A 15,210-nucleotide genomic window follows, 5' to 3' on the forward strand; every position below is an offset into this window, starting at 1 on the left:
CTTCAATAGTTTATGATTTTTCCCTTAAAACACAAATGATGCTTTAAAACAGAGAGATTACCAATTTGAGGTTACACAACAAATTAATGCCATAAAACTAGATTAAACAGCCCTGACTCCAGTGCTGTAGAAAATGTGAACAATTTGATGTTTTGAGAATCCAGTTTTGGCTCCAAAAAATAAACTTGCCCCCAAATGCCTGATGATACCAAGGATGTGGAGAGAGAATGAGAAAGAAAAGTATATGTGGTGATTCACTATGAAGAAACAGATTATTTCTCAACCAACTGCAGCTTCAGCCCTGCTACTCCTGGCATACATATTTGAAAGAAATATGAATATTTGAGAAATGGACTGACCTATGCACACAATCTGATACTACAATGACAAAAATGCAACATTCAAAAGCATTTAAATATTTTTAAAAGCCTTTATGAAAAGCTTTTCTCAGACTAAAAGCAGATACCTTGATTTTAACTGCATTGTGTTCTGCATTTAAAAGGTTGACCAGAGTAATTGTCATTCCAGCATCAACCATTGCACCAGTACAGGCTCTAAACGTAAGATCGACCCGAACCTGCATGAGGTACCGACACTTCATCGCAGTATCAGGTGTCTTTTTGAGGGCTATGTCCCCAGAGGGGATGATCTAATCTAAACACGGTTCTGCTGGCATGGGTGTTTTGTTGGGATAACTCAACGTGTCAAACTGTTATCGACTCTGAGGGAAAAAGCACTGCGCGAGTCTAACTGGTTTTGTAGGGGCTGGCTGGCACGGCCGCACCTGGTGTGGCTCCGACTGACGGTGTCAGGGATTGTTTGCCCGTACTCACACAGCTGACGGCTTGTTCCGCCCTCTCAACGTTAACCCTGGCAGCTGCTCGCATGGCCCTAAAAAACAGCAGGGCAAAACTCACACGAGAAAGCTCTCGGGAAGGTTTATTTCGTGTTGCCTCCACAGGCGGGCAGCGCCCACCCCGTGCGCGGCGGGGGGGCCACAGCGCAGGCCCAGGCTCCCGACCCAGGGGCGCGGCCGGGACCCCGGGAGGCCCCTCAGGAGGCCCGGCCTCCGGTGGCGGGGCGAGGCTGCGGCCGGGGAACCTCCCCCTTGCCTTTCACCCGCTGCCCGCGGCCGGCGCTCCGCCGGGGCCTGAGGACGGATCCGTTCGCCGTCGCTCCCATTGCACAACCCGCCCGCGGCCCGCCCCTCGTCCCGGCATTCCCAGCGCACGCTCGCCTCGGCACGGCTCGGCTCGGCTCGGCGGGGCTCCGCGCCTGCACTCGCGCCATGGCCGCCTACAGCAAGTACCTCACCGTGCGCCATTCCGCCATCGCCGGCGCCACCACGGCCGCCGCCTGCGCGCTGCTCTGCCTGCTCAACAAGCGGCGGGCGGCCGCCCAGCACGGGTGAGCGGGCCGGGCCGAGCCGGGCCAGGGAGGGTGGGGGGCGGCCCCGGGGGGACGGAGCCGGAGCCGGGGCAGGGGCCGGGGCCGGGGCCGGCCTCGGCCCGGAGGCCCGAGCCGGGGCAGCTGCCGGCCTCCTCCCGGGGAGAGAGGTCTGCAGGGAGGCTCCGGAGCTCCCCATCCTCTAGGTGCGGCCGCGCATCCAAGCGCCGCCACCTCGTTGCTCAAATTCTCCTCGTTTGTTCCATTTTCCCCTCAGTGGACTAACAGTGACGAGCAGCTGACTTTTTAGGTGCGTGCTGTCTGCACAGGCAAGTAGTGGAGCCGAGTTGTTGCTCAAACACGGCCGGGTGGCAGTAGGGTACGCTGACAGCCCTTATGAAGAGCTTGTAGCTGCTTCTCGTGCCCGTGAGGGTGTTGTACAGGTACATGTGTGCTCCTGTCTGTTTGCCAGCCCTCTGTGAAGCACCTGGCTACCACAACGTGCGGCAGATCAAGGATGTGCTCCTGACTCAATCCTTTGATGATTTCAGTGTCTTTGTGGATGTAGTTTGCTGATCATATACAGAAGACCTGCTGTGTTACGGTGGTACAGTTAGATGTTGTGTGGTTGCTATAATCTTATCCCAGTGCTAAATCTTGATGGTGAAATGGGCTTACCCAATAGACTTAAGTAATAACATACCTGCAGTTAGGCAACAATCCAGTGTTATTTTACCTAACTCCTTACATGTACGTGATATCTTTAGAGCTTTGTGAAGTTAAGTAACTTTGTCATGTAACACACGAGTGATCAGTAGCATAACCCTTTACGGAATTTGCTACGTTTTGTTGCTTCCATAAGAATAGAAGCGAGATCCCAAGTAGAGTTACTCTTTTATCAAACTCATAGGGAAGGATGGTCTTTTTCAAGTATCTCTGCTGAGGTTAGTGAAGTAACACTGTAAAAAGGTGAAAAGCTATATAGAAGGGCTTGAAAGTGATGAGCTGGGAATATTATTGGTACTGTAATGCAAGATTTTCACACTTAGCGTATGGTAATGGTGTTTGTAAGAAAGACAAGGCCAAGCAGATATTCTGGGAGAATCTACTTCAGATTCTTCAGATGAAGAGTGTGCTTTTAAAGAGAACCTCCTGATTGCTTTCCCTTTGTTGAGGAGCACACACTAGATTACATTCAGTTTGGAACACATCTTCAAATGTAGATGGAGGTCAAGTGTAGTTTTGAAGTACATTTAGTATACTCTAAGCGCTAGTATTGAGTTGATAGAGTAGGCTAGAACTTGTCCAAAGTCATCTCCCTACCCCTGAAATCTGTAATGTGGTTTACGTCCACCTTTAGTCTCATTAGTTCATGTATCATTCATTTCCTAATGCTTTGTTGCTAATAAATTATAGCATACTTTTGGGAAGGACTGTCATTGTGCCAAATCTTTATGTATTCCAGCATACTTGTGCTGGTATATGGTATTGGCATATAATAATGTGGTAAACCATCATGCAGTAATGATAAAAAATCTCCAGGGCCTAGTATGCCCTCTAATTTGTGTTGCGTCTTTCTCAGAGTCTTTGAGAGAGAGAGAGAGAAGTTGAGAGAGTATGGCTGGCCTAAATTTATTTACTTCTTCAAAAGGAGAAGGATTTTGTCTGGCAATCTATGTAGTCTGGATAAGAACTGTATTGTATCTGCAGCGTGAGGTTGGCTCAGAAAGGCATGTGAATAGTAGCAACCTATGGGATAGTTTAGTTTTACGTGTGTGAATTCCTTCATTCACCTTAGTATATAATGCCAGAAAACGTTGGCTTGTTCAGTGTGAGATGAACTTCAGCTTCTTGAATTCAGAAAGGTGAAGTTGTGACTATGAGCCCAGTAAAGGCAAAGGTAAATGTTGCAGACTTGAAATTTGAAAATGTTGCAGACCAGTGTTTTGCTGTTCACTTTCAAGTGAATCATGTAAGGGTTCTAGTGCAACTGTAAACTTTACCTGCAAAACTTATTTGTTCCTAGTATAGCTTAAATATATATACCTTAAGTATGTGTAAGTATAAATACTTAAATTCAGAATAAGATACACTATTATATCATGCTTTCCCAGAATAACTTCTTTTTTCATGTCTGCTGGCAGGCTGACAATAGCTCAGTATCACTGCTGACCAAAGTTAAGAAGTGATATAAATATAAAATGCAAATGAAAAAAACACATACCATATTTTAGCAAATCAAATATCTGTTAAATCTGTAACATATCAAGAACAGACTTATCTTGCGCAGACTTTGTGTTGTGTGTGTTAATTGTGATATGGAATAGTCAACTGTAGAAATTAGAGTAGGAAAAAGGGACAACTTCCACTTACATTTCTGCTGTCAGACAATAGGAGCAAGGTCCAGTACAACTCATATCAAGTAGTAATGTATGAATAATTAAGCCGTATGTTATGCTAACCTACCTTAGTAGGTCAAAGATCACTTAATTAGTGTTAGTTAGATTAGTCACAGCTGTTCTTCTGTAGTACCTATTACATTGCTCATCAGTTTTGCAGGACTGAGAGGTGGCATCCCTTGCAATTTACAATATATTTTAACCACAACTTCCTAAATTCCTCCAAAATGGCATGATGTAGAACTGTTTGCGTGTAGTAAATAACTTGCCAGTATTTCATGTTACTTCCTCAAGTAAAGCGTAGAAATAAAAACTGCAGTGTTTCTCCATTCGAGTTGCTGTCCTCAAAAAGTCTGGTTCCTTGGAAAAGCTTTCATTTCCTGGGAGAGGGGAAGTTATGTGTAAATGCAGTTATGGCCTCGGTTGTAGTATTTGCAGTCTTCTTAGAGTTATAAGAAGTTCTCTTTTGAGAAGCTGCGTTATTCTGGGTATATAATGCAGGAACAGGGAAAATTAATTGTGGCATTAGTCAATCCTGATCTGTTTCTGCAAGCACAAGTGGCTGCAGTACTCATCTGTGTCTGACAATTGAAAAATCTTGATTCTGTTTAGGGAAATTACTTGTAAAATCTGTTTTAAAGACTAGTGGTACTATTTTTTTCACTATTGAGTATTGAAGAAAGATTTAAAAAGTAAAAGAACAAAGGAAAACCAGTCGAAGTCAGATCAGGTCTGTACTTTGTCCTCTGTAAGATTTAAAAAAAAAAAAAAAAAGAGTTTAATGCCCAAGACCTTGCCACTGAGCAAGGTCTGAGAAGATTGGGTTTTGGAATTGATTTTTTTACGTAATGGAAGTACTGAAATAAAACTTTGAACTAATCTTTACAATTTTTCTAAATGATCACATATTCTGGTCTAATACAAGTGCTGTTTGGATGTGTGCAAATCAAACAACAAATGTTTCCCTTTTTAAGAGCTGCTGTTACTATGGATTGCAGTTTGTTGCTATGAATTGCTACTTTAACGAAATGCAATTGGCTTCAACCTTATGGACAATGCATGAGTGGGGTTTGTAATCCATGCTTGTGTGACATTAAAAACAAGCAAGACGGTTGAAATGTTGAGCCCCTCTTCAGCCCTTCTCCCTGCTTCTCGACCTTTATCTTTCTGCTTCTCCTGTTCGGTTCACCCAACCATTTTACGTCTTTCAACAAAGACAGTAAGTTCCTAGTGGGTATCAGCAGTCAAAAAGATGGTAAATGATGAAATAGGGTTATACATTATAGGACTGTAAAATGGAAGGAGGGGTGGGGGGGAGTGAGCCTGTGCTGTATAAGGTGTAAAATAGAATGAAGTTAATATATTATCTTTCATCCCTGAAAGTCTAACCCCGTGTCCTATGAGCTTTGTCTTGAATGCTAGACATTACTGCCTAGAACAAGAAGCAGAATATTTGCTTAAGATTTGATTGCTTCAGAAATAAAATTTCTGGTGTTACATAAAAAAGCTGGGCATTGTCTGTGATTCCCCCCCAGAAAGAATTGATCCTGATCTCTGTGTGGTTTAAAATAAAGTACTTATAAAAATGGAGAATGTACTTAGATTAAGTATTTAACACTTACAGATTTCTGCTGGAAGAGGGACTGAAAGGAGTACTAGGAGGTGGTTAAGGTAAAGAGTTTGGAACTGTAAGATTAACAAATGAGAATATAGGAGGAATTTATAGTAAACGGCTAGGTGCCAAAATAAAACATTAAGATTTGCTCCTAGACACACTGGCCTTCCCTATCACCTAATATGTCTATTAGAATTCAAGGGGATGCCAGAGTATGGATATTTAGTTTTCTATAAATTCAACTTCTGAAATCTAGGTGTTTTCTGTCCCTCCTGTGTGGGGAAAAAATGCAGAAGGGAAGAAAAACGTTTGCTTGGGTCTTTAGAGTTTAGGTCTGCCTAAAACAATGGGAGAGGCTCGTTTGTGTTAAGAGGAATAAGCAGAGCTGCTGAGGCAGTGTGCATCAGACAGGGCTTTACGCAGGTCATCTCAGGCGGTGCGTTGCCCATGTGCTTGCCTCTCGTTGGGCTTCCCAGCCCTGGGCCGCTGGCAGTGGAAGTGGGTGTGCTGCTGGTGCCATCCGCGGGGCTGCCCGTCAGCTTGGCGGTACTTGGTACAAGCACAGCCAGAAGTGACAAAAACTTGTACAAATGCTTGGAAATGTAATTACAGAAGTTAAAACCTAGCAAGTGGCAGTTGTAACTTAAAGCAAGTCACACTTTTGTTTAATTCTGTGTTTGTATGTTTGAGTTATTCTCTTTTGTTAGCATGCCTTGTTTCTTTAGATTCGGAGAGCCTGACTTGAGTGCTTAGCACAAAGGGGCCTGTTCTGGTTTGGAGTCCCCATGGCTGTTTGACAAAAAGGGGGAGGTTACGTTACAGCGGATGAATACACAGCTTACATGCATGTAGAAGGTTTAAGGAGAATCTGTGCTTTTTTGTGAAAAGGTTTAAGAAGGTGTCAAGAAAAACTGCAGCTACATTAAGGTAGGCCTGTCCAGAATGGGAATGGGACTGTTCAGTCCACTACTTTATACATGTGCACAAAACCAAACATAAAAAAATAAAACATCACACATGCTGAAACATAGAGATAGGATTACCAGAAAAAGCATCTAAAATCTAATCTTGTAGGAAAAAAAACCAACTGCCTGGGGCTCAGGAAACCTGTTTTTACCTGCAGGCTAAGGAGGCAGGAGAAACCAGATGACTCGGGTCTACTAGCATTCAAACTGCCTTTGTTTGGAGCCTGGGTAGTTAATTAGTGGTTTCTCTTTTACTAAATCACATAAAATGACTGCTCTCAATGCCAAATCTAGTGTAAGAGTGTGTAATAGTGTGAAGCAGATTTCTTCTCCACTTTGCAGGAAGTAGGAAATGAATTACAAGTCTTTTTCCACTGTTGTACATGAGCGAGAGCTACAGCCACAGCTTAGGTCAAAGCACAAGCTTATGGAAAAACTAATAGCTTTTGCCTTTTTCCATCGTGTTACTCTGTTACTGAGATGCAGGCTTCTACTGAAACGGACATTTTTCTCTAGAACAGTGCTGCTTGGCTGCCTTCTAAAATCTATATAGAAACTTCCAGTGCAGCGAGGAGTCAGCGCTCGGCTTGCAGTTACATAGCTGTGACCTTCTCAGTCCCTGTCCTGCTTGCCTGAATGCATTCTCTCACATTATTTTTGGTTATGCTGCAATCTAGAGCCAAGAAAATTTTCTCTTGGTTTCTGTGCATGCTCAGGGTGTCCTGTGTAAGTGAGCGTGCTTTCGGAGTGTGCCCGTGCTTCTGAGTAAGGTCGCTGCCCTTGACCCAAGGTAACTGCGCTGTTGCTGCCTCTCGCGCTGTGCACAGTGTGAAGCTGCCTGCCAGTGACTGTGCTGGGAGGTTTGCGCTATGCGATTCTCAACACGTGTTACTCCTTCACGCTGTAACAGTGCATGCAATTGAACAGTGCGTGCAATCTTCAGTTGTTTGAGTTGTATTCTGCCTTTACAATGTCAGAGTGGTATTCCAACTATGAAGTGAACTGAAAACCGCACCTAGAATCATGCATGGTCTGCAAAAGACAAACACAAGAGTTGCTTAGGGGTAACGACCGTCTGAAAAGCTCCATTTTACCCCATAACAGACACTTCTTCGTCCTGCATTGAGCAGAAGCTTGGCAGCCTACTCCACAGAAGGCAGGTAGCATGACCTGAACTTTGTACTTTCTCCACAGTTCCACGCAGCATACCATTTTCAACCCCAAATTTCCTTTTCACCCATCATTAAACTGGAAGACTTGCTTATCTCGTTGTCTGCAATTCCACGTGGTTGTGCCTAGCTCGGTGTACATTGCTTCTGCAGAATTTAAATGAACTTTATTCTGGAAACAGATGGATAATCCTAGGAGCTGTAATTCTTTAACTTTCCTGTTTGCTAATAAATGCCACGGAGCTACTAGTACTCCTGAGACCTTTCAGTAACTAGATAGTCTCTGGAAGACTTTTCCCAGTGCTTCTCAAATCACTTTCTTTTGCAGTAGTGTTGAGAGTGATCCTTTTTGAGTAACGACCATTGCGGCCTGTTTCTTTAGGAAGAATAGTTCCTCTGATAAGGAAATACAGAGGCAAACACAAAACCAAGTGACCAACACTGACTTGCACGTTGAAATTGCACAGTATTATCATCATCAAGTTTTGTGCTTTGCTGCTTCCCTTAAAGTGGGATCAGCTGCCAAATGCCTGTGCACAGTCCTGAAACCACATCAGTTTCTTTAAAATATCTTGCATTTTTTTTACCTCATCATGTTTCTTGATGTTGGGGAAAGGTGTTTTGTTGTTACTACCTGCTATTTATTAGGTAAGTACTTAACTATTTACTTATTTTTAGTGAGTTGCTGTTTATTCAGTAACCATGCATGTATAAATGACAAGTTTGGCATAGCTGTTAACCCAGTACTGCTGATAGCTTCCTTGGCGTGCCATATGTACATTTGTTGTAAAAGCTCTGTGCAGTTAAGTAACAGATAGCAGGCTACATACAGGATGTTTCTTTCCCTGAAATTTCTTCGTGTGATACATGTCTCATTGTATCTCTGGCCTTCTCTTTTTTTTTTTTTTTTTAAGTTGTAGAAACATAGAATGAATTGCAGAATAATTCGGAGTAGAAGAGACTTCTGTGTCACTTAATCCAAGTGTGTGCTCAAAGCAAGTTCTGCATTGGAAGTTTGTCTGCTTGTCATCTACTTGCTACTTAGTGTAGCCAGTTATTTCATTACTGTGCTGGTAGGCCTTTTTTTTCTTAACTCTCCAGCGGTACCCTTAGTTTCAGTTCATGTGAAACTCTTCCAGGTGGGAAAACAGAAGAGCAAGCAGCCACTGGAGATAAGTTTTATTAAGGAATAATTCTGCTACAGAAGTCTTTATTCCTCTTGTATGCTGACAGAAAAAAAGCTAGGCTTTATGTTTCTATGGGGTTTGTTATTTTGGAGGAATAAATTAGTAGGGCATTTCAATATACAAATTTTTGTGTAATCTTGACTAATGTTACTGTATTAATTTGTTTGACTTGTGCTTTCAAAATATCCTCTCCATCTGTAAACTGCCATGATTCAGTTTAAAAATCGCATTGTTTTTAAGCTGCAAAGTTAGGCATTTATAAGTTCAAAAACTTAATAATTTACTTTGCTGTATGTCATTGTTTTATGGCATATGCCATAGTGTTTTGGCTTTATTTTTGTTGCTGTAGGTGCTCTTAAGTATTTATTCTTGTACCCTCATTCTGTCACCTTAACATTTTTTTTGTCGACTAAAACAAGGTCTTGTATTCTCCTGCTCTCTGTAATCTAACTGTTGAATTCTGCTTGATAAAATCTAATGTCCAAGGGGAACTGTTCTCTAGAGTTTTTTAAAAAGTGTGTGTGTGGGACTTCCTGTTGTAGAGGGGGCGGGTGGAAAATGAACGGTGACAGGTCACTGCATGGTTTAGACCTCAAGGTAAAGAGAACTGAAGCGTGTTCCTTATGGGACATTTGTTGTGTCACTGCTAAATCCAGACTGTCTGGAAGTTGCTCTTGGTATTTCTCGTTACACCAGCCAGTCAGCCTCAGGATGTCCACTCTCAGGAAGGGTTTCATGTCAGTATCGTGTGGTGGAGTGAGAGCAGCTGTGCTACAGCTTGGAAGTAGAGCTCTTCTGCAGTTCAATGCTATTCCTACAATTCAGGCAGCTACTAAGTGAATAATTATGTGACAAACTGTACTAACCTGAGCTGTACCCGTATCTGTTACTCTGCCACGTCACTAGGCATCAACAGCACTTGAGCTTTGAGGCCCACCTCTGACAGGTCCATTAGCTCAAATGAAAAGCACCGTTTAACTCGGACTGGAGGGTGGTGTGTGTGGATAGGGTAATCTCTCAGATGAACCTGGCAGTAAAAAGCAGCATTATGTTTCTATTCCAATCAGCCTTTGCTACTCAAATATGACCCCTGCACTGGAGAAGTTACTTGCAGCAGAGGATTTGGACAGCACGTAGCAGTTACCCTCCTTCAGCGCTAAGGTTTGCGATGCTCCAGCACCAAGTAAAGTGAGAGGGCTGGAGTAATAGAGAGCTGCATCGATTCAAATGACAAAGCTCTCTGCTGCAACAAGATAGTCTTGTTGCATTCTTGCTGACTAATTTGGTCTTTAAATTCAATGGGAATGCAACCACAGTTCTCTCACACAAACTTGTACAATAGTATAATGGGGTCTGGAGTAGCGCCAGTTTTCGGTCTCGCTGAAGAAGTGAGACTTTGGGAAGGAAAGTTCTGCAGTTTATTCGAGGCAGAGCTATGGCAGAGTCTTTTATTGAAAGCAAAGTAGTTTACTTTTTAAAGTAACAATGGACTAATTTTGTTAATATTGAGAACAACTTTATGGAGCTGTGTAGCCAGTTATTTTTCTGCATCTAGACAATCCACAGATCAGATGTAAGATTTGTTTTCTTTCTTGTTGAAGCATTAGTCTTGTTTTGAGCTTGCAAAATCTTTTAAAAAGGAAAAGCACTGTTAAAGCTCTATTTTCATCAGGTTTTCAATTTACAAGTACTTAGAGTTTGTATTTATAAAGTTTAAGATAATTAATTAAGCGTAAGTTCACAAATATGACTATTTCTGGACAATTCTTTTCCTTTAATGAACAATCAGTTTCAGATGAGTTCAGTCACTTCAGCTACTGAATTTTTCTCTACGGCTACTGTAGGAAAAAGTGTTTTAATAAATACATCAAAGGTTTTTAACTGCCACAACAGTTCTGGGCCCCATGTTCCTAATATTACTGTTTTGATGTATTTACTTCTGATGCTTTTAAAGGTGCAATAGTTGTATATTGAATGTTGTGACTTCAAACATTGGCTAGCCTTGAAGTAACGAAGGTAGGATTTATGCATTACGGCAAGTCATGAATCATCCAGAAAAATACCCGCTTAGTTTGATCATAAACTCTTAAGAGTACTACTTTTCTCTTTGTCCCAAACCAGATGTGATTGGACTCTTAACCGGATCCATGCTTACGGCATTTTTAAAAGTAGGTTACTGTTCTGTACCTTGAAAAATTAGTAGATGTGTTGAGGAGGAAAGAAGTTTCTTGTACCAGCAGTCATCACTCCGACATCACCAGGACATAGTCTCTTAACTAAGCTGTTCCTTAGGCTTTGCATGCTGTTACCATTTCCAGACGTTTCCATTGTGTCACATCTCTTCTGAAGCTTTGTTTCTCTCCTGTCTGCCATCTACTGTCTGTCATGTTCTTTGCTCTGTGTTTTGCACAAGTAGTCTTACAAGATTTTTATCTTCTCCTCTCAGGCTTATGTCTCACCATTACCTTTAATTAAGTTCTCGTTAAACTGGCATCTCTTCCTTCTCGCTTTCCTGGTCTCTTCTTTTCTTATATTCTGCTGCCTTGCCTCTTCCTTCCTTTTAATTAAGTTACTTTTCTTCATTGGTCAATGGCATTCAGATCTGTAGTCTAATCATGGCAAATTAAACTAGCCATAGTTTCATCCTAGGTACTTCCTTCATGGTGCTTTGAAGCACCAGTGCGAGGTGCTGGTGCTGGCAGAGGTGTGGGGTAACTGGTCACGGGGCAGCCTGCAGTTGTTTCGATGTTGTAGGCAGAAGCACAGTGCCTTTCTTGGTTTCTGCTGCCCTGTCACTTCCTAGGTGCTGTCTTGCAACTGTATGAATTTTGCAGTTTTGAGGTCAGCCTAATGATAATGTATTGTATGATATGGCAGCTTACAATGTAATATGGGTAGCTGTCACTTTTAAACTCCGTAATGCATAAACTCTCCCCGTGGCTTCATGTGCTTATTTGATACTCGAATGGTCAGAAAGGAAGGCAAACTATAACTGTATTACATGCCAGCCTGCGTTTTTATAAAAGGGGAAAAAGAATACCATTGTATTTTTGGATGATTGTTTAGTACTAGTTGACAAATGTTTTTCCTCTAATTGCTCTAGAAGATGCGGGGAAAGAAAAAAGGACAGAAGGAAAACCAGCTCCCCTTCCATTGCGCGTCTTTACAGAACCCTGGTTTCACAGGATCTAGCTTTTCTTCCCCCTGCAGCACAGGCTTATGAATAAATAATCTTTACATGTAGTAAAATGAGTTACTTGAAAGTAAAATACCATGCAAAACAAATCTGTTTGGCTTGTGTAGGTAGTGTGAAACATTGAAGTTGGATCGCTTAATCTGCATTCATGTAATTTCATTTGTAGTCACTGGAACCTCATAGCCATATCTGTGAAGTATGTGTTACAGGCATAAAAACATTGGGCGTTGAGGCTACAAAAGACAAGGTAAAGCCAAACTTGGAGATGAAAGAGGTAGCTTTCCTGCATGAAACCAAGTTGGCAGAATGGGTAGCACTTCATGGAAACAGTATAAAAGTAGCATGTAAGTTTGACACAAAGGGTAGTTGTACTGTGAAGACACTGTGCTGCTTTGAAATAAATAGATAGGGATATAATTGCAAGCTTTTGTTTTTGTCTCCTGCATGTAGAGATCAAGACTAAGAACTGTGCTAATAAAAAGTAAAATACTTTATTTTTCTTCTACAGTAAAAGAAGTGGAAAACAATCACTGCAGACCAATGAGGTAATTATTCCTTCATGTGTTGTTATTGTAATAATTTTAAATGCTATTGATATTTTTTTACTTTCAGTCCCAACAGTTTTATTTTGGACAGTAGGATGGGTATGATGCAAATGTAGCTTGCATGATACCTTCAGACTTGCATTGGTGAAACAAGTGGAGGAATGAGATGAATCACATATGGCTGAAATTTGCATAAGAGCTTGATGTGTACCATGTGCTTTTTCATCTCTTCACGCTTTATGAACATTTAAGGACTAGTTTTGTAAGTTTGACTACACGCTTAGCAACAAATAGCTGCCTGTAGATTTGGTGGGATCTGTAATTGCTTTCTATTTAAGAGGGGAAAAAAAAGTATGCAACGTGATGTAGTCTGACCATTTCTAAAAGTAATCTTCATAGGGGGTTTGGCATTTTCCTGATTTGTGTGTGTTCATTTATTTTCAAAAGGGTGTATCCCTTTTTAGTCAAGTTTTTTTCATGTTAAAATAAAATACAACAGTTAGCCCAAAGGGCAGAGCCCATGATTAGAAGTATAGGGTCCTGTCATGGTATGAATAGATAACTATTCCAAATACTTCAGTCTTTGTTGAAATCTTGAGAAGAGGCTTGCACTGGATATATACTAAGATGTATGCAAGTATCATCATGTTAGCTTCTAGCCAGACCTTTACTGCAGTATCTGCCATAAAAAATTGATTCACAGACCAACAGCTATTTTTACAAATCTTAACTAGCTGTCTGTTATTCTTAACCATCTTGGATGCAATTGTACTCAATGAGGTATTAACAGTGTAAGGAAGTACCTGTGGGAAAGAAGATACTGGAATTAGTGTAAGTTCAACACAAAGGTAGAAACAGGGAAGACATGATTAAAGAGGAAGGAGAATAAGTTCAGCTCAAACATCAGGTACGTATAGCCAGGTATTCCTAGGAAAGTTGCACATCAGATACCATGTTTGTCTTTTCTGTTCCAAACAAAGAAGTGACTTTGTAGTGCCATGCTTCATACAACCTTGACAGTAGTCTTTGTTTGGACTGGCTTGAATTTCTGCATAAAAATTCTTAGTTAAAATATTTTTACCACCTACCGTAAAGCATCCTGTCAGAACAAAATTTTTATCTGTAGTTTCTATTCATACATGTTTGTTTGAAAGGGACAGAGCTCTGGTTCTCTTCTTCCTATAGAAAACAAGCTTAGGCTTATTCCCAGAGCATTAAGAGTAAATTGGTGTTTGCTGGGGCTCAGAGCTTGCACTTGTTGCTCATCACATTGCATATGAGAACAGCAAGTGAAGAGATTAAGTTGGACACTCTGTGCAAGCTTCTGGGGTTTAATAATACTTGGGAATTGGAGGGGGGGGGGGGGGGGGAAGAGAAAAGATGAGTGCTTGATAGCTTTGTCCAAATTGACTAATGGTGAAACAGAAGCTTTTTCTTTCTACTTTCCTTGTCTTCACTCTTCACTATACTGTTTCTCTAGGTTTTTCTTTCAGATTAACCGTTACAGTATTAATGTGATAATATAATATGATACTGATAATTTCTGTTTCACACACATCTTGGGTAGCAAAGACAGCGGTATTAGATTAATAAAACAGGACTTGTTTTAAGTACACACATATGCCCTTTTGGTCTGTTTTCAGGACTGAATCCTTATATCACAACTGTAGAAGAAAAGAAAGAAAATATCTGGACCATTACTTTGTTAAAATACTCAGTTGAGACAGGAGATAGGACTATATGATTAAAAATGTAACTGACACATGAAAAAAGAGGTACTTGAGTGTGGGAGGGGGTGGTTTAAGTCTAGTAGATTTATTTCTCAAAAACAGTGTAATGCAATCCCAGAGAAGTGAAGGAATAACAAATGCTCAATCCACTTGAAGCAAGTTAGTGCTATACAGTCAAGGAGTTTAAACTGTTGATGGTCTAGAGAAAAGATGGAATACATCTTTAAAAATACTGGCAGATGATGTCTTCCAGAGACACGCAACTTTAAGAGATAGCAAATTGCATTGTAGCCTATATTTGGATGTTTTAATGCTGTGGTCTGCAATGTTTGTGTATTACTTTTAACATAAAATTGAAATAAATATAATTTAGCATCATGGCAGCTATTTCCTATTGCAGTTTGTTCTGATGGCTTAGTTCTTAACATTTCTGGTAGCTGTTAAGGTGTACAATCCTAATTCATAAGTTTCATTTAACTTGTCTTAAATTGGCAGGAAAAATTGCAAATGCTGCAGAAAGAAAGTAGCTGTAAATAATGAGGATAGGGAAAGTATTGCATCATTTAAACTTTGTTTTACTTGTTCTATGTGGAACAGAAAGAGGGAAAGAAGGAGCGAGCAATGGTGGACAGAGTGTTTGTTGCAAGAATATGTCGAATTCTGAAAATAATGGTCCCTAGAGCACTTTGTAAAGAGGTAAGCATTGCCTACAGTTACAAATAAAAGTGAGTAGTTCTGGAGTCATGTTTTCTCTTGCAATTACACTAGATTTTAAGTGAAAACATGTATCTTGCTTGAATAGGACCAAGTTGTAATATATATTTTAAAATAGCAACATAACACACACATACAAAAATCTACATTCATGTTTGGTTGTTAGATTACTTTAAAAGTTCCATTCTGGTTTTAATTGCAAGGTAAGCCATTGGCTGTCAGCGAGCAACTACTGCCTGTAGCATATGTTTTAAAAGAGCATCCAGGTTTTGCTTGATTCAATGCAAGGTAGTCCACTTCTCCC

General features: G+C 40.9%; 1 protein-coding gene across 1 annotated transcript in view; it reads left to right on the plus strand.

Annotated features, from left to right (window-relative positions):
• The first annotated feature begins 1,119 nt into the window (after positions 1-1,119).
• The window catches only part of ABCD3 (ATP binding cassette subfamily D member 3), a 29,918-nt gene continuing 15,827 nt past the window's right edge, over positions 1,120-15,210 (plus strand). The window contains exons 1-3 of the mRNA XM_048067267.2: positions 1,120-1,407; positions 12,426-12,462; positions 14,790-14,888. Of these exons, the coding sequence (XP_047923224.1) occupies positions 1,289-1,407; positions 12,426-12,462; positions 14,790-14,888 (255 nt within the window). The 5' untranslated portion in view covers positions 1,120-1,288. The remainder of the gene's footprint in view (positions 1,408-12,425; positions 12,463-14,789; positions 14,889-15,210) is intronic.

This window comes from Anser cygnoides, chromosome 8 (genome assembly GCF_040182565.1).
Source record: "Anser cygnoides isolate HZ-2024a breed goose chromosome 8, Taihu_goose_T2T_genome, whole genome shotgun sequence".
NCBI lineage: Eukaryota > Metazoa > Chordata > Aves > Anseriformes > Anatidae > Anser > Anser cygnoides.